Source organism: Scheffersomyces stipitis, chromosome 3 (genome assembly GCF_000209165.1).
Source record: "Scheffersomyces stipitis CBS 6054 chromosome 3, complete sequence".
Taxonomy (NCBI): domain Eukaryota; kingdom Fungi; phylum Ascomycota; class Pichiomycetes; order Serinales; family Debaryomycetaceae; genus Scheffersomyces; species Scheffersomyces stipitis.
Window position 1 is genome coordinate 384,749 of NC_009043.1, and position 18,756 is coordinate 403,504.

The 18,756-nt window shown below is 41.6% G+C and overlaps 8 protein-coding genes across 8 annotated transcripts; 4 read left to right on the plus strand and 4 right to left on the minus strand. All coding sequences in view use genetic code 12, as the record gives it.

Moving 5' to 3' along the window:
* Positions 1-818: 818 nt before the first annotated feature.
* On the plus strand, positions 819-1,109 carry PICST_13887 (predicted protein; the record flags this gene model as incomplete). The annotated part of the gene is made up of 1 exon (XM_001383314.1): positions 819-1,109. A coding segment is annotated over one exon (291 nt), but the record flags the coding sequence as incomplete, so codon positions are not given.
* Positions 1,110-1,482: 373 nt separating this feature from the next.
* Positions 1,483-2,952, minus strand: GLR1 (glutathione reductase; the record flags this gene model as incomplete). The annotated part of the gene is made up of 1 exon (XM_001383666.1): positions 1,483-2,952. The coding sequence occupies one exon, from the start codon at positions 2,950-2,952 to the stop codon at positions 1,483-1,485; it is 1,470 nt and encodes a 489-aa protein (XP_001383703.1).
* Positions 2,953-3,585: 633 nt separating this feature from the next.
* Positions 3,586-5,079, minus strand: PICST_57288 (hypothetical protein; the record flags this gene model as incomplete). The annotated part of the gene is given in 4 exon segments (XM_001383667.1): positions 3,586-3,830; positions 3,870-4,654; positions 4,690-4,703; positions 4,720-5,079. 4 exon segments carry the CDS (start codon positions 5,077-5,079, stop codon positions 3,586-3,588), a joined length of 1,404 nt encoding a protein of 467 aa, XP_001383704.2.
* Positions 5,080-6,243: 1,164 nt separating this feature from the next.
* PICST_82998 (40S ribosomal protein S11) lies at positions 6,244-7,356 on the plus strand. The gene is made up of 2 exons (XM_001383315.1): positions 6,244-6,301; positions 6,798-7,356. Exons 1-2 carry the CDS (start codon positions 6,257-6,259, stop codon positions 7,218-7,220), a joined length of 468 nt encoding a protein of 155 aa, XP_001383352.1. The 5' UTR covers positions 6,244-6,256; the 3' UTR covers positions 7,221-7,356.
* Positions 7,357-7,616: 260 nt separating this feature from the next.
* PICST_30564 (predicted protein) lies at positions 7,617-8,234 on the minus strand (the record flags this gene model as incomplete). Its single annotated transcript, XM_001383668.1, has 1 exon — positions 7,617-8,234. One exon carries the CDS (start codon positions 8,232-8,234, stop codon positions 7,617-7,619), a length of 618 nt encoding a protein of 205 aa, XP_001383705.2.
* A 4,777-nt stretch (positions 8,235-13,011) lies between these two features.
* PHO84 (inorganic phosphate transporter, transmembrane protein) lies at positions 13,012-14,897 on the plus strand. The gene has a single exon (XM_001383316.1). It carries the CDS (start codon positions 13,037-13,039, stop codon positions 14,702-14,704), a length of 1,668 nt encoding a protein of 555 aa, XP_001383353.1. The 5' UTR covers positions 13,012-13,036; the 3' UTR covers positions 14,705-14,897.
* Positions 14,898-16,200: 1,303 nt separating this feature from the next.
* On the minus strand, positions 16,201-16,776 carry PICST_30566 (predicted protein; the record flags this gene model as incomplete). Its single annotated transcript, XM_001383669.1, has 3 exons — positions 16,201-16,217; positions 16,350-16,405; positions 16,535-16,776. 3 exons carry the CDS (start codon positions 16,774-16,776, stop codon positions 16,201-16,203), a joined length of 315 nt encoding a protein of 104 aa, XP_001383706.1.
* A 1,085-nt stretch (positions 16,777-17,861) lies between these two features.
* Positions 17,862-18,689, plus strand: PICST_30567 (predicted protein; the record flags this gene model as incomplete). The annotated part of the gene is made up of 1 exon (XM_001383317.1): positions 17,862-18,689. One exon carries the CDS (start codon positions 17,862-17,864, stop codon positions 18,687-18,689), a length of 828 nt encoding a protein of 275 aa, XP_001383354.2.
* Between the last annotated feature and the right edge of the window lie 67 nt (positions 18,690-18,756).

Consider the following 18,756-nt stretch of genomic DNA (forward strand, 5'->3'; position numbering starts at 1 on the left):
CGACGGTATGTAACTGTACTACAGTATGATATCGTAAGGTAGTTATGGTAAGTTAATCCGATCCGGAGATATCGGGGAAGCAAGTAGGTAAGTGTGTGTAATAGTACTTGAGCACTGTCTCTGGACTTGCGATAAAGGACTCTGCCATGCTTCGGCACTCTGCCAAATCTCGCTTACTGGTCTAATTGGCTGAAATCGAGCAGCTGGGCGAATTAGGAAGTATCCCCGTCAAGACTCTATTACTAATGCTGGAGTCTGTACGAAAAGACCACAGCGCAACCGATGCGAAACGGCTGATGTAGCCTTAGATCACGTTATATGTATCACATGTGCCATACAAATGAAGAACTGCTAGATCTTAAATATATATAGCAACTGTTCTGGGATACGAGTCTGTTCTTGCTTCAAGTAGGAGAGAATAGCTACTCTGAAATATATCCAAAGAGAAGATCTTTTCTGGGAGCTTTATACCTTTAGTTTGTCCAGTTTCAAAGTGATATGTAAAGTATTTCATCTCATTCTGTTTGCGTGGGTTAACACAGCCTGCTTAATTGAATTTCAGAAGAATTCTGCGCAATTGCCTTCCTTAATAGACGGAGAAGCACCTTTACTCTTCAAGTAGTTGAGATTTGTGAAAACCGAAGGAAGAATCGCTATAACTCATACTGTAAGTCTTGAGTCAAGGACTGTATAGACCAACTGATCGGATCTCGGTCGCGTGACATATATCACCTGACCCATCTCTTCAAGTTTCAACTATTAGACAAATCTGAGTAGCTACAACTACATTGTATTCTTTGCTTCCGTAGACAATGTCCGCTGGTATTCCTGTCAGATTGCTTAACGAGGCCCAGGGCCACGTGATCTCGCTCGAGCTTACCACTGGTGATACATACCGAGGAAAGCTCTTGGAAAACGAAGATAACATGAATTTGTCACTTTACGATGTAGTGATAACGAAAGGCAGAACGGGTGCTACTTCATACATGAACCAGGTGTTTGTGAGAGGGTCGATGATTCGCTTCATCACTGTACCGGATATATTGAAGAATGCGCCTATGTTCTTTATGAAGCCAGGCGATAAACCTAAACCTCCTGTGAGAGGACCTCCTCCAAAGAGAACTAGGCATTGATATAAGAAAATGAAAATGAAAAATGTTCAAATTGAAGATATATCAGAAAAGAAATCACTATCAGAAGTATCAGAAAGAAAACTGTAGCAGAAATGGATTACGAGAAGAACATAAAACAAGATTCTGAGAATCTGCTATAATAGCTTATACGCTGTGATACATTTTGAGAAAGATCAGACAATAGAAGCTGTCCACAAGCATCTTGTATCTATATAGATGTGGACTATTGTACACTAGGGGCCATGTCCATATATGTCTTAATACTAATTAGACTAATATAAAATATACTCAATTCTCAGTTAATGCCTATAGTAGATATATAATTACAAGTGATGGTTAAGCTTAACAGTTAGACCATGGTGACCAACTCTTCAGCAGCCGTAGGATGGATGGCCACACAGTTATCGAAGTCCTTCTTGGTAGCTCCCATCTTCACGGCGACTCCAAAGCCTTGTAAGATTTCGGCAGAAGAGTCTCCCACAATGTGAAGACCTACGACCTTTTCTTCAGGAAGCAAACAGACGATTCTATAAGCTGTAGGCGACTTGAATTCGTCGTGGTCTACCAACCCGTAGTACATCTGGGTGAATTTGGAGTTGTACACCTTGATATTTTCTTCGCCGTATTTGGCAATAGCTTCCTTGGTGGATAAACCAATGGAACCAGCTTCAGGATGTGAGAAGATCACCGATGGAACATTATTGTAGTCCAACTTGTCCTCGGCGAAGATCTCTGGTCCAAACAATCTGTTGGACAACCTACGACCAGCAGCAATGGCAACCGGAGTCAATTCCACTTTGCCTACTACGTCTCCAAGCGAGAATATCTTGGGATTGGCTGTTCTCTGGAACTCATCTGTTGAAACTTGCAACTTATCGTTGAGTTTTACGCCGACCTTATCTAAGCTGAGATCAATCAACGATTTTCTGCCTACGGTCCAGACCAACTCATCTACTTCTAAAGTCTTACCGTTACCCAAAAACACCTTCTTCTTGCCGTCTGCCGTCTTTTCAACCTTAGTGACACCACCGGACTGTTTGTATATGTTGATGCCCAACTTATCTGTGTAGTAGTCGGTGATTGTAGTCTGGATGATGTCATCAAACGACCTCAATACGGTGTCACCTCTGATAATGAAGTGGGTTTCTGAACCCAAGCCGTTGAAAACACCAGAGAACTCAACTCCAATATAACCAGCTCCAACTACAGCCACAGATTTAGGTTGCTTCTCTAATTCAAAGAACCCATCTGAAGTGATACCCAATTCAGCACCAGGTACCTTTGGAGGAACAATAGGTGCACCTCCGGTGGCGATCAACACTTTCTTACCAGCAAATACAAGCTTCTCATCCTTCTTGAATGTCTTGCCCTCTTCCAAGAACTTGATCTCCTGGTCTCCAGATAACGTGACTTCTACATCGCCCTCGGAATTGATGAACTTGGCGTAACCAAAGAGATAGTTGACGCCTTCTCTGTTCAAGTTGTTCTCATAGATTCCATTCAACTTTCTGACGTAAGCGTCTCTCTTCTCTTTCATCAAACCCCAGTTGAAATCCCCGTACTTGATTTCTTCCTCGGATGAAGCCAATCCGTACGATTTCATATGGTGTTTCTTGTGAGCCAAGTCAGCAGCGTGCCACATAAGCTTCTTGGGAACACAGCCGACATTGACACAGGTACCACCCATCTTGTGGTATTTACCTTCGATCAACAATACTCGAGCTCCATATTTGGCAGCTCTACGGGCTGAAGCAACTCCTCCAGAGCCACCTCCAATCACGAGATAGTCAAATGTATTGTGCGCAGAAACAGGAGCCATTGTGGAGACAGAAGTAGATAAATGTTTGTGGATAGTTTGCAAACGGGTAGTGGATGACTTCAAGATGTTGGACGCGGAATTTCTTATCATTATATACCCTTCGGCACCGTTCTTCTCCAGAGTCAATTGTGCGAGATGAAGGGGGTATCGAGAAAATTTCATTCCACCGTTTGTAATCAAGCGGAGGAGGACCGGAAGTGGCGTTGTCACGTGCCTGATCAACTATTATCTATGGAAATTCTAAGTTGGTATAGCCCAGAATCATAATGATAATAATAAATAATAATAATTAAGAGATGCTGATCTCAAAGATGTGGATGACGCTACGGCTGGGTCACTTCCATGACACTCTCTTTTGAACTTGGTATATATTGTATTTTTCTAGGAGTTTCCATGGACGGTCATTTTCCGATTAATTCTCGAAATTTGAGAGTCTCGCTAAAGTCGCAGGATGCACCGGAAGTTCTCACTAATCGCACTAGAACTGGACCAGAATTTCTAATCAGTGGAGATTCTCTCACTTCGCACTACACTACTAAACCGATCTCTACTACAGTTTTCCATATTGACCATCTCTATTGGTATTGGCTCGTTAACTACTTTATTAAGAGTTTGTGTAATCTGCTATCCCCGCTAGAAATCGTCCTGGTTATACCCGTCGTCCACTTCGTTTTTGATACACTTTCGGAGAAAAGATAACGTAAATAGTTGCAACTCTTCATTAATGCTGCTGGCGTCCAAGTCATCGTCTTCCTCTAAGGCGCGACTTGAAGACGGCAGGTGTTCAGCCAAATCATGTTCAGCCAAATAGCCGTCGTAGAGTTTGTCAAGTTTACGAGATGTCACGCTGTGGAACTTATCGTAGTCAAAATCTGTAGCTGCTAACAACGGACTCATATTGACGTTCATGTTACTACTGTTCATGTTCATATTAGAGCCTCTTCTTCTTTTATGCTTGATATTGCTACCGATGGAACTGTTCTTTAGATCTCGCAAGGAAAGTTTTGTTTCTTCTAGAGCCTGTAGCGAGGCTCTTTCTTCGTCTAAGAGCGACTTGATTTCGTCTCTGTCTTCATGGAAAATTTTCTGTAGATTGGCCGTATTGTCAATAGACGAATAGGACGAGTTGTTGGTAATATACTCCTGGTTCAACGAGTTGCTGTAGCCAAATAGACGCTGAAGGACTTCTTTCTTCTGACTGATTTGCAACTGCCTTCTAGTAGAGACAGAATGAGCCTGGGAAAAAAGCCTTTCCTGGTTCATTTGCACCTGTTTCTTGTACTCATAGAGTAGATGCTTTGTATCAGTGTTGCTTCTACTGCTGGAAACACTAGTGTGCTGTAAACTGGAATAGCTGCTCTGGATGATATCCAATTCTCCACGAGTATAGCCCGGGATCGCCTGGATCACGTTGTTTTTACGCAGATTTACTTTGCTAGACCTGCTAGCTTCCGTATGTTCGTCTTCATCAAGTTCATCGATATCATCTTCAGATTCACTCGAATTGCCAAAGATCACATTGGTACTGATCCTTTCGGCCAGTTCCCATGACTTTATCTGGGATTCCTTTATGGCCGGTGGTAAATGTTCGCCGTGCTGGAGGTCTATTTCCGTCGGGTAATTTGTGAAAACTGAATAGTCATAGCCATTCATATTTATAGGTTTGCGAATTATGAAACTCGGCACGGATTTGTTGGGGTGGCTATCATCGATGTCATGAATGACGTTTCTACTGACTACTTCCATGTCGTCTGAACCATCTGCGACTTTTTGCTTCAGCAGCTGGTGCAAATTCAACAACTTCGATTTGATCAAACGACCATTGCGAGACGATTTCAGAGAAAGCACCTTACCGCTATTACTATTACTGGCATTGTTAGTGTTCCCATAGTTCACTTTATCTTGTCGTTGGCGGAAACGTCGTATGTTGTTGCTCGGAGTGCTTACCATAGAAGATGAAGACGAAACAGAACGCGTGGTATCGTTGGTGTTTATGAATGTCGTCGAAGTATCTACTGCAGCTGCTAGATGTGCGGAAGATACTCGTGATGTCGGGTTGATGCTAAACTTAGGGAGGTTATATTTTGACGATGAGGAATAGTTGGGATTGTTTGTGGAAGAATTCATAGTGAATAGTTATTATTAATGAAGAATGTGAATGAAAATATGGTATGAGACAATAGGGTATTCAATAATGTCTACTTGTTTAATCGTCTTTGGTGAAACTTCGTATTCGTCTAGTTCTTGCAAATAGTTGATATCGACAAACTGATGACGTGATAGAATGGTTGATATATAAAATTTGACAACTTTAATACGGCCTGATGCTATACTATGATATGAACAATGATGTTATTGGTCAATAATGATATTAGGAAAAATGCCAGATAAGTTTAAGATATTCGTACAGAACAGAATGAATTTGTAACCAAATGAATATTGCAGAAAACCAAACTTTGAATGGCTCAAAAACCTTCCAAGATCCTCGATATCTACAGAAATATCAATCTTGTATCACACCAAGTTACTGATATGGTTCTTTTGGGGAACAACTCAAACACTTTTGTCGTTTTGTCTGTTATCACGCTTTGGATATACTGAGTGTTTCTATTCTGCTTGGATGTCCGATTCTGTTGCAGACACAGCTTCAGGTTCTGGAAACAAATGTTTGGATTCACTCTCCAAATCCACGACGCTGCGTAATTGGTTTTGTCTGAGATGTAAGCTTTGTTGAACTACTAACTGGTTTTGGCACAATTCCATAAGGTTTAGTAGACTTATTTAATTACAAAAATGAGTTACTGTATACAGATGAAGGTTATCCACAAACAGAGTGTTGACTGCCCAATTGGGCAAGGTGTGGCAGATGACTGCGGAATTGGGACTATGAGGGAAAGAATGAGAAGTTGTCCTATGTCGCAAAGATTGTCTCATCATAAATGTCTCCTGATGTTATTTTCTTATGTAATCATATGTCTTAGATTTGCATTATATGCCATACGCATTGGCTGTTGATTGCACTCGGGTTCTTTTTTTAATGCTACATCCTAAAGCGCTATCACGTGCTATTTCTGGCACTCCTTCTCTACTTTAGGGCTTCAGCCCTAACACTCACTTTTTCCACTCTATGTACAGGTCCATCTATCTCAGTTAATTAGTATGCAGTTTCGTCCATACTACCCTTTTGCAGGCAGAATTCTCACACTGTGAGGTTCGCATTTTCTCACTGCGAACAAAAAAAGTTCTTAAAAATTTTCATTCTTACTGTTTTCTTACAAAGTTACCTATTGAGTATTAAGCAAAGATGGCTACTGAATTAACCGTTCAATCCGAAAGAGCTTTCCAAAAGGTTCGTAGATATCATAGTGGAAGAATAATCCGCAACAGCACTGCGATTTGACAGAGAATTCGTCGAGAAATAGACCACCAAATTCGTAAGAATCCCCATAATGGAGACACTGAAAAATTATCGGAAGTCGAACACAGATAACATACCTCCAAACAAAGAGGCACATAAGAGTAGAGAATCAAGTGAATGATGTCACAGTGTAATGTCGACAAATAATGAAATGAAAATGGGCTAAATTGGATATAGTAATGATCAATGAAATACCAAATCATCAACTGAAAAATTATCATCATTACTGTGAAGAATGCACATCGTCTTCATTCAGTAAGAACACACATCAATATCTTGAGGGACAATAAGTTGTCGCGATATCATTTGGCAATTTCAATATTAATTTTTGACACTTCAGTAAAATTTTCAAATCCACACTTCAAATCTTGAACGAACTCTGTCAGCAGCAGCATCTCAATAAGATCGCCATACTAACATCTTCTAGCAACCACACATCTTTACCAACCCAAAGGCCAAGGCCAACAGAAAGACCAAGAGATGGTACAAGGACATTGGTTTAGGTTTCAAGACCCCAAAGACCGCCATTGAAGGTACTTACATTGACAAGAAGTGTCCATTCGTTGGTACTGTCTCCATCAGAGGTAAGATCTTGACCGGTACTGTTGTCTCCACCAAAATGCACAGAACTATCATCATCAGAAGAGACTACTTGCACTACGTTCCAAAATATAACAGATACGAAAAGAGACACAAGAACGTCGCTGCTCACGTTTCCCCAGCTTTCCGTGTCCAAGAAGGTGATGTCGTTACCGTTGGTCAATGTAGACCAATCTCTAAGACCGTTAGATTCAACGTCATCAAGGTTGCCGCTGCTGCTTCCAAGTCCAAGCAATTCACTAAGTTCTAAACAGCTAACAAAACGTTAATATGATTTCAAAAACTGAAGACGTCTCTCCCGAGATGGTCTAGTATATATAGTATTTATATAAGTTTTGTTTCTGTTTTATTAGGGTCTTTTTCTTTTAATGTTACATTAGTCTTATAATCAGTTCATTGTAAATTCTGAAATTGCATGCTTCGGCATTACTAGCTCATAGATATCTATGTCTTCAATCTTAAAGAAGCCTCTTCCGCTAACGAAAATGAATACTTATCATGGCATGTACTCTCTTTACCTCATCATAAAGTCAATTACTTATTCTATACTGTCCGTGCACTCATAAAGTATGGAGTGGTCTTTATATTGATTCGTCTCTCTCGAGACATTCAACTATTTTCTTAATACAAAATTACACCATCTCTACTACAAGTTGGATGGGGCATCTATCTTTTTGACTACCATCTTTTTTCCACCCCATTCGGCTAACAACAGTAACAACTCGCCCAGCTCATGAAGCTTGACCAAGTCGTCACATCCACCTCTGCTTTCGGTGGTTGCTCCAACAATGACATTTGGTACAGTCGATCTACCTGTGACTTCACCAATGTATGTCTGCAATTCACGACCGTTCAGGTGCTTGTCAAGTTCGACAATCTGAGGCTCTGGGGTAATCTGGTAGTTGTCCTTAAGCAACTCCTTGAGTCTTTTCGAGAAAGGACAGTAAGACTTGGAGAATATAGTCATAGGTGCAAGCGTTCTGATTTCCAAGAACGATTGTGCGGGATCAAATGGCTTGTCCTCAGAAACTTCTGGTTTTCCTTCGTCTGCTTCATCCACATTGTTCTCGGAAAGTAAAATCTTCTGATTTATAGCATCATCTTTCTTGTCGTCGTTCTGAGAGTCGATAATGTTATTTGTAGTCACTACTTGAGCAACGGAATTGGTCGAGGTGTCAGAACCGGAAGATCTGTAGAGAACGAAAACCAATAAAATGAACAACGAGGCCACAGCCACTAGTCTTGTTTGTTTCACCTTGAACATTACAATGATATATGGACAGAGGTCGGGAATGTGAATGTGAAATGTGAAATGTGAAATGGAAACAGCAAAGCAACCAAGTTATATTAAGCAAAGGCGGATTAATATAAGGCAGAACTCGAAACAGCAAATTCAGCCGATATGTTCCTTAAATATAACAGAGCAAGATCCAAATATTTAGATTAGCATAAGCTGATAAAAAAGGACAATAGAAAAACAAAATTGATAGCCAGATTTGCTGTGGAATAAACTTCCAACAACGTGAAATTTTCCTACATCTCGTGTCAGACAATAGTAGTGTGTGGAAAGAGACGTGTTTGGAATTGTCGCGGAAGCGTATAGCAAAACAGCACACGATAATAGAGAGTGAAGATGAGAAATGGATCTGGAGAACAATGGAAGAGACACGTTAGATGGTAGTCTTGAGTTTTTCCACATTGGGCTTGCTCGGCTTCTTCGTCCTGTTCTTCTGCGTGAGTTAAGTGCTGAAGTACATTTTGTATGGCAATTGTGGTGTTAGCTCTACATAGTGAACTCTATATAGTGAACTCTATATTGTGAAGCTAGCGAGCTTACTATTCGTTGATAGACATAAACAGAATATGTATTCTGACAATAAATACTGAATACATATATGTTAATACTGAATTACTTTATGGTTCGTGTTGAAATTTAAATACTCTTCTCGCTACGGATTCAAGTTATTTTGCAATTTTGACTTTTGATAAATTTATATTTCCTGCGAGTTTGACACCATATTTTGCAAAATAATTAATTTTACAATTTCTACTTGGTCCATGAATTCTCTTATCTCCTCCATTTGTAGTCATCTACTCCTGAATCGTAAATTCAGGGGTGGAATTACACCCCGAATACATACCCCAACTTTCACTGGGACTATTGCACTCATATAGATACCTTCAGCGTATGGTGATTACTAACTACCTTAATTCTGTAATTGTCCCAATTAGATCACTATATCATCAATAACCTTCAACAAAGTCTAGACAAAAGTTCGCTGAATTTCAGACAAAGCATTTTTCAGCTTCTCTACTCACCAACTCACCTACAGTTTTTCAATTCCCGATATATTACTTTAATGGTAAAATCTCAATTTCCAATAATTACCGAGAGGTACATATCCCTCTTCTCGGACCAGTGTACTCCCTATAGCTCTCTCCAGTGTGATCACTTACCGATAATTGCCTACAACAGCATTTAAATTTGGATCGCATTTAGAAGTCGTGTGACAAAAGTCCAATTGATAAAAATAACAATTGAAAATACGGAGAAGTGTGGGCTAGTCCTATGCTGGTATGCGGAATTGAGAATGAAACAGTTGAGCAGACGAGGCTCAGGCCGCGAGGTTCTCATTGTTCCAGCAATTTATGAGTCTCTCCCAAGAATTGACTCAAGTCCCACTCGTAAAGGTTGCGGCAGCTGGTGAAATGTTCACGGCAGGTGAGACTCCCAGTTTGGAAACAATCTTGACGCTGCATGGCTAAAGCTGAAAGCAGCCGCTTCGTGCAAGTAGACCCCGAGCTGCTTACAGGGCATTTGATTTTTTACGCTGAACTATTTTCACAGTTCATTTTAGAGTTAGTGCAATTTTTTGATTTTTCGATTCTTGACATTTTCATTTTTGAAGCGCATCTCCTCATCCCCATTGAGCCTTAATATTGCTAGGTGATTCAGCAGTTCCTTCGAAGGCTCTCTGGCGGAATCCCTCCCTGCCTTATTAATGTGGTGGTTCTGGCCAGAAGTCAGACCATTGTTATTGTAAGCTAGGTTGTTCCCGCGGTGCTTCGGGAGTTGGAGCCGTAGTGTCACACGAACACAAGCCCCTTGTGGATAGCCCTCGTGTGCTCAATTGTCATCTTTGGATAGGACTGCAGATTTTGCACAAGCGAATTGAACACAACTGGTGCAGGCACTTTACTTTTTCTGATTATTATTGACAAAATGTCACTAGACCACAGTCTGCCAGAAACGTGGGTGCGATGAGAAGGGATCGCCTGGGTCGCGATATACGAGTTGACAGCTATGGAGGCGTTGAAAACGTCAGCGACCTTCTAGACTGCAATGAAGAGCTCTCGGCTGGACCTGGGTCATGTTCACGTGCCCATTGGGTTTCTTTTGCGAGACTCTCGATCTCGCAATGACAGAATCTCCCCAGTTTTCTCTCGTAGCAAGATGTTATCTGCTAATGAAAACGGCTCCGCTGAGTGAGCGGGTATTTTTTCTGCGATCCACAGATGCTGCAGCTCAGTCTGATATTATGCAAAGCAAGCGAAAATAATTTCCTTCATGCATACAGGAGAAGATAAATGGTGTAAAGAAGGATCCACGTGGGTCGTGGACACACCAGGGAACGTGGGCTATCTTCTATCGCAGCCAAGAAAGTTGCGAAAAAGTTTATTTTTCTGGGGAGCACACGTGGGCTGCAAAAAAGGATTGCGGCTGCAAGATCTAGTGCGAGCGTTTTGAGCCTGGCGACCAGACTGTTCCAGCGAGAATCAGGGAGACCACACAGAAATTAGGGAGACCGTTTGAAATTGCGACAGAACAACCGCGAGGAGAAGGTACTTGCAAAGAGCATGAATTGTACAAAAGAAGAGTAGCGGGGAGCTGTTTGGCCCAGCTTTAGTGTTGATGGGTTGTGAAACAAGCAAGAACAAAACTCAGACCCAGATGGGTCCATTATCAGATCAAATGGCGGGCAGACGCATTCAGGATAATAGTGACAGATTTAGAACGAGAGCCAGTAGCTGTAGCGAGAGAATTGCTGCACCCGTGGCGAGAGACTGGTGTTTGTCGCCGTGAGAAATTCACAGTAATCGCAGGAAGCAGAATAAACACCAGAAGACACTAACAATGCCCGAAGCGAGAGTAGCGAGACACCCCTACTGTTACCAATGTCTACCAGTATCTTCTCTCCAGGACCTCAGTATCTTGTAGCTACCTTCCTCTTACTCTACCAGCTCTCACCCCCTCCTTTCAACGCGAACTGTTACAATTGACAATAGACTGAACTCACATTCGTTATCTCCTCGAGCCACACTCCCTATCGGTACAACTGTGCTGTTGGAGAGATTTCTTGTCCGTCTGCGTTCCTGTTCACATGAGTCCACGGTGTCGGGGTCGTACGTGATTGCCCCTAAAGCGTACCCCTAATTGGCTTACTGGAGGAGGTGTTGGAATTTTGCAACCAAATTAACCTTTCAGAAGTGTGTCTCATGACAAGAAAAACAAGAAAAACAAGAAACTTATTGCCAGTTTATACTGAACTGGAGTTGCCCAGAGTTTCTTTCAAATACGCGGCCGCACCGTCGACTGCTGTTCTAAAGCAAATGAATTTATATATATATGAGGTTGGAACCCTGTTGAGAACGAAAAAGACGGCCACTTCAGAGAATCGAGAATACTTTTCTTCCTTCTCATAGGCTTCATTTCGTTTGAGGTTTTGTCCCTAAAGCCTCCCTATGATTTAATCAGCGTACCACGGGGTCAGTTGAAAATTGCTCCCCATTTTCGGCGATTTCCTGGCGACAAAATCAGCATGCGTAGCAAACGTAATCGCACCGCCGCCGAAGCTCTCACTAAACTTCGCTGGTCGGTGCTGGCGCCTGCTTAATTATGGGCAACGGTTTCTGTTGCTTGTGCTACGGGGCGGTTAACCGTTCTATTATCATACCCAGTCTAACTGACTGTTCCGGCTGCATTAGCACCAGAATTACCTTAACTAAGGAGGAATGAAAACTGGCTGGCAATTTCGAATGTGGACCCCATTCTCTGGCATATTCCTCTTTCGTCGAGTGCTCCTTCCTTGTAGAGGTTGGTGTGTGAACACTGAAGAGGTGAAATTGTAAGATTGGCGGATTTAGCGACGCTTTGGGATGGTGGATAACGGTTTTCCCATTCTGATAAGTAGATCGCGTACACTTCGTTATTAGTGAAACCGGCGTGAGCACGGCCCCAATGAATTCCTCTCGGTGCTCTCGTGGCCAATAATTATACTGCTTTTTGTTGTATTATTCTGCATTCCTCTTGCATGGATGCAAGTGAGTTCTAGTGCCGTTCGTGGGTGAAGCATATGAAACCTAAAAAAGAAACTGGACATAATATGCCTTTCTAGCCTATTATTACCTCCATTTCACAACGGCCCACGAGACTCTGCAAACTGCTAGACGCTTTTTCGATACCGTTTCAAGGAGACATACGCAGGCTAAGCACCATAGCCAATGCCTTAGACAAGCAGACACTCGCACCATAATGTTGTACGGGGCAATTTCTCCGTTGCTATTTCAACCCGTGACAATTCCGCACCCAAAGAGTTTCTTTTTCTTCTTGCTTCTCCTAACAGATTATCTGTCGCCATTCTCTTGGCAGGCCCTGATCTAGTCAACAGCGCCATATCGCTGGGCAAGACGTGCAAAAAAGCACTTTCTCATGGATATATCCCTTAAGGCACTTTGAAAGTTTTTTTTTTTTGGCACTCCATTTTAATTTCTGCCTCGTAATCGTGGTTGCAGAAAATAAATTATTTTGGAGGATTGTGCGCAGTCCGTCAATTCTAAATTAAAAAATACCTAATTTATTAAACACCCATACAATACTGAGAAGAGCGCAGGAAAGGAATTTACTGGCTAGCACCAGCTGAAGCGCCTATACTGAAGGGCAGAATTTTTTCAAGTGCCCAGGGTGTTTTGTATAAATAAGCACCAATTCCCGTTTTCAACAAGCAAAATGTCATCTTGTTTTCTTCTTCTATCATCAATAGATCCAGTAAGTCTGAATAACTAAACATGTCTGACATTAACGAAACTGAAGCCTACCACGAAAACAACTCTGGTGGTAAGACTGCCTTCAAGGACTACTTGGGTAAGTTTGCCCACATTGAAGATCCATTGGAAAGAAGAAGATTGGCCTTGGAAGAAATTGATAAGGCCGGTTTTGGATGGACTCAAGTCAAGATGATCATGATTGCCGGTGTCGGTTTCATGACCGATTCCTACGATATCTTCGCCATCAACTTGGGTCTTACCATGTTGGGTTACGTCTACTGGAAGGGTACCATCCCAGCCTCTACCCAAACCTTGTTGAAGGTTTCTACCTCTGTCGGTACCGTTATCGGTCAAGTCGGTTTCGGTACTGTTGCTGATATGGTCGGTCGTAAGGCTATTTACGGTTTGGAATTGATTGTCATTATCGCTGCCACTATTTTGCAATGTACTGTTGGTCAATCTCCTGCCATTGAATTCGTCGGTATCTTTGCTACCTTGAGAATCCTCATGGGTATCGGTATCGGTGGTGACTACCCATTGTCTTCTATTATCTCTGCCGAATTCGCTACCACCAAGTGGAGAGGTGCTATTATGGCTGCCGTTTTCTCCAACCAGGGTTTGGGTCAATTGTTTGCCGGTATCGTTGCCATGATTACCATCGCTGCCTACAAGAGCGATTTGGAATACGCTACCTCTGCTGCTCTCTGTGACCACAGATGTATCAAGGCTTGTGACCAGATGTGGAGAATTCTTATCGGTTTCGGTTGTGTTCCAGGTTGTATTGCCTTGTACTACAGATTGACCATTGCCGAATCTCCAAGATACTCCCTTGATGTCAACGAACACGACGATCTCGAAAAGGTTGCCGACGCCGAAGCTCAAATCGACGAACACGCTGCTGAAATCGCTGCTCCAAAGGCTTCTTTCCGCGACTTCATTGCCCACTTCTCTCAATGGAAATACGGTAAGATCTTGTTGGGTACTGCCGGTTCTTGGTTCATGTTGGATGTTGCTTACTACGGTTTGTCTTTGAACACTGCCATCATCTTGCAAACCATTGGTTACGCTTCTTCTGCCAACGTCTACCAAAAGTTGTACGACTCTGCTGCCGGTAACTTGATTTTGATCTGTGCCGGTGCCTTGCCAGGTTACTGGTTGTCTGTTGCTACCATCGATACCGTTGGTAGAAAGCCAATCCAAGTTGGTGGTTTCTTGCTTTTGACCATCATCTTGTGTATCATTGGTTTCGCTTACCACAAGTTGTCTGAAGGTGGTTTGTTGGCTTTGTACATTCTTGCTCAATTGTTCCAGAACTTCGGACCAAACACCACTACTTTCATCATTCCAGGTGAAATTTTCCCAACTAGATACAGATCCACTGCTCATGGTATCTCTGCTGCCTCTGGTAAGGTTGGTGCCATCATCGCACAAACCTGTCTTGGTACCTTGATTAACCACGGTTGTGCTAAGGACAAGCCAAACTGTTGGTTAAACCACGTCATGCAAATCTTCGCCTTGTTCATGTTCATTGGTATCTTCCTTTCCTTGTTGCTCCCAGAAACTAAGAGAAAGACCTTGGAAGAAATCACTGAAAAGTACCACGGTGAAATTGATGCCACCAAGTTGGGCAAGGACAGATACATTCCTACTGCCCAAGAAGAATCCTACGATTCCGACTTGAAGCAATAGGTTATGTATACATCATCTACATCATCTCCAATATAAAAAATGCAATGCTAGGCTTTTACCAGATTTTTTAATACTCCACTACCACTCATTTTTCTTCATTTCAAGATACATCACCGGATCTGAATTCGGTTTTACATACTAATTGGTTTATAAAGCGTTCTTTTATATATTAATTCACGAGGCTACACTGTTTAACTATGATCTGTAAATTTAGATGGCTGTCCTGTAAGCTTTAGTCACTTCAGCATAAGCTTCGAAGCATAGACTCGATAAGCGAGAAGATTCTTATTATCATCTTGTAAGTCTCTACTCTTATGGATTGTTAAGCGAGTTGAAACTTCCTAGGACTGATCTGAAATTTGGTAAGCCATTGTATCCCTAGTAAAAATATCATGATATGAAAACTTCAATTATTCCATAATATTATTTGTCCCTTCTCCTGGAACCATGCATGGGCTTATCCTTAAGGGAAAAACCATCTGCACACAGACTTTTAGTACCCCACGAGGCCTTCATCCTTTTCTTATCGAAGGGATAGCATTTTGCTTTAATTGGGGGGTAATTCACTTCAGTTTGCTACGATGTGGACGAAGTCCTCAAACTATGCTTATTGTGAGCAAGAATTCCAGACATTGCCCGATTTTGACAACGTTGACATTGTTCTGTGTCAAAAAATCTTGGGCCCAAGAATTTTCAAATTTGTTCAGCATGAGATCTTAACTTCCATTATCATATCGGTGAAACTTTATCCCACGGCTCTTTTAGAAAAGTAATAAAATACCCTTTTCGTGTCGTGAACTCAAACAAGCCCTGAATGTGGGGACGGAGCCATAAGAGTGCCGTGCCAATAAAACGTTTTGAGCCACTAGCTTATGGAATTATAAGAGACTCTTTTATTATTGTAGCGGCAAGAGCCGATGTATATTTCTTTTTTAAGGGCTGGAAGTATCCGCCTTTACTTACACCTGCAGCTGCATGGCATAACCGCTGATGGGGTGAAATAATAACAAGCTTTTTAGACATCTGGATTGACTATTTTGTATGTACAAATTTGCATCGGTATGTCTTAACTAATCGACACACACGTGTTGCACTTATTTCTTTTTAGTCCCGTAATTGATGCCTTTTTGGGACAAATCCGCTGAATCTGTACCGCTTCTGTACTTTTAGCTACAAGAAAGGATTCCTGTCAGGTTCGGGTATGCATCGAAAGTGAGGCAGGTTAATTGGACATGCAACTAGTTTGATAATTTTTTCAGCTTTTTCCTACAGAGAGAATACAGGGATTTCTTACGAAGTTTGAAAAGTGTATATTGTTTAGAAGAGATACTTCCATTAATTTGGTAAATTGTAAATGGAGATGTCTTAGACTGGCACATTGGCAAGCTTGTAGGTTTGTTTGTATGTACATTTACTCCTAGATGAGTAGAAAAGTCAGTCTCTGAAGACAGGTTTCAAATAGTGTTCTGTATCTTGAAGGTACTATTCATACCCATTCAGAGTCCCATTGAACCTAAACTAGTACGTAGAGTTTAGGGTTGTAGAAATTGCTGTGGGCAAAAAGAAATTGGAGAAACTCTTCAAGAGCATCGACAAGTTGGACAATGATTTGATTTGATTCATCAACTTGTTCATGATAACTTACACTTCTGAAATTGTATGTTCGAAGAAACATCAAGTATACCCTTAGGTAAACGTCCTCTGTTAGTGTATAGTTATCTTGAATAGACTTATAACCATAATGGGCTGTTTTCCAGAAAAATGTAAGGAGTACTTGGTTACTGCCAATGTTAGTTATATCTGACGGTAAAGAAATTTGGTAAGACTTACATGTCCATCAAGTCGGCGTCAAAGAAGTATTCTGACATAGAGGAATGTATGTTCTGGATTGAACGCAAGTACTTCATAGCCCTGTAGCAAATCCGCTGAACTTCATCTTCCACAGAGTTTCTTAATGAGGGCACTTTACTGAGTATCGCAGTAAGCGGAGAATGAGGGTATCGGGAAGTTATCGGTGATATAAAGCGGAACACAGCTTCTGGCGACCTGAGTGTAAATGGTTTCATAGCCATGACGAGAAGTCTTTTCCAAGTTTGATCCTAGGATGAACAGTTCAAAAAAGAACTGGAATTGCGTTTGTGGACAAGCGGTTATAGGGTCGCAGAATTTTGCACCCAAAAAGATCGAGAGCGAGCGTGGACACAGAAAGAAGAAAACAGAGCTTCAATATACACGAAAAAATTCGATAAGCAATTTCCAAATAGAATTTGAGATTGAAGAAGCAGAACTGTTCTGATCGGCTTAGATAAAGCAATCAGGATAGCAAAAGTTTAGTTACAGACTTTTGGGGGATCTACTTAGATAAGACATCACGTGACACAACATTTTCTCTATTTATGCTGTTCCAAAACTTTCTATTTTATTACTTTTACAAACATCCGAACTGTTGGATCGTGTGAACGATAAACTACAGTTTTCACACAAATAATGCCATACTATTATGACGCCAGATATCGAGGGCAAACTCCGACATTGACTCCGACGTCGACTCCTATCTCGTAACGGCCTGCATACAGAACCACACATTTTTGCGAGCGAAGCGCATTTTCCACCAACCTAATTATCCCACACTCTCTGGCCCAGTTTGATTTGATAATGTGCCACTTTTTCTTTAGAGAAGTTGGAGATAGGAAAACACTCATACGCGTCTGTTAGAACCGAGCGAGTTTTCTCATAGTTAAATTTTGTTGTTGAGTTTCAGAAACAAACTGGCCGATTGTTTGAGTTGATTAAACGATTCCCATACAAGTTTGATTCACCCCTTATAGATCTTTTTCAATCTCGTGCATCCAAAAGCTTTAAGAAGTTTCATAATTTTCACAGCTTAATATTTACCCATTTGTAATAGGCGTTGTGATTACAGATAGTCACAGCAATATTTCAAACTCTTTTCAGCGTTCGCCACATTCCACGTATCAAAAGATATCTAGTGTACTTCCGGCTTTTTGTTTGCTCCAAGTGTCAGTTTCATATATTCTGAGCCATCAATTCCATCGACTCAATTGATTCTAGTGGAATTTTTCAAATTTGTTCATTTTTCAGATTCTCCACACTTTGATACCTTCATCTTTCAGCCTTCATTCCTCAATTTTCAGCAATGGCTCCTCCTACCAGACCTACCAGTGCCGGGGCTAGACTCCAGAAACTTGCATTAACACAACAGTTCTACTGGTTCCTTGGTCATGTGATGGCCGTTCTCTTTTTTGCAGTTTCCACCATCAGTTCGTTTATCTTTCCTCGTTCATCGCTTAAGTACTACAGGTTTTCGCTTTTATCGATCCTCGTGACTTACGTCATTGTGATCAAGCAGATTTACCTTCGTAAGCTTCTGACTGTGACAGCCACTCGTCTCATTCGTGACGAAAACGTCCAGTACTTTGTTCTTGCTGGAGTGTTCTACTTGGCTTCCTTCAAGATAGGCGTCGTGGCTGGTTCGCTTTACTCATTTGCCATTTTTGCTGTGTTTCACATTCTCACATACTTTCAGAACAACTTGTTGTCGATTGTATTGGCCAATCCTCAGGCTCAACAGCAGGTGAATGCCACTATCAACCAGTTTACCACTAACTACAACCAGCAGGCACTTATAGTTGCAGCCAATGCTGAAGCCATGCTTCTCGTGTTGAACGTTTTCCTGGTTTTCCTGGCATTTTTGTTCAACTTGGTGCTCCAACGTGACATTGTCTACTTCTTGGTCAAGTTATGGGTAGCTGCTATAACTGTAGTGTTTGTAAAGTTCAGATTCGACTCTAACCAGTACACCAAGCTTGTAATCCAACAGTTTGATCTCAAGATCAGCGAATTGTTGGCAAGATTCAACAGTACAGCCTTGAACAACTTGTACAATGTCTCGTTCAAGAGCCAATTCCTTCCTCACTACATTGCACCTATTCAAGTGCCCAAGGAAAACATCAAAAAGACATGATTTTGGCCAGAGTACGATGTTGGTCATAGTGCGACATTTGGACAGGTATTGATAAGATGTCGCACTT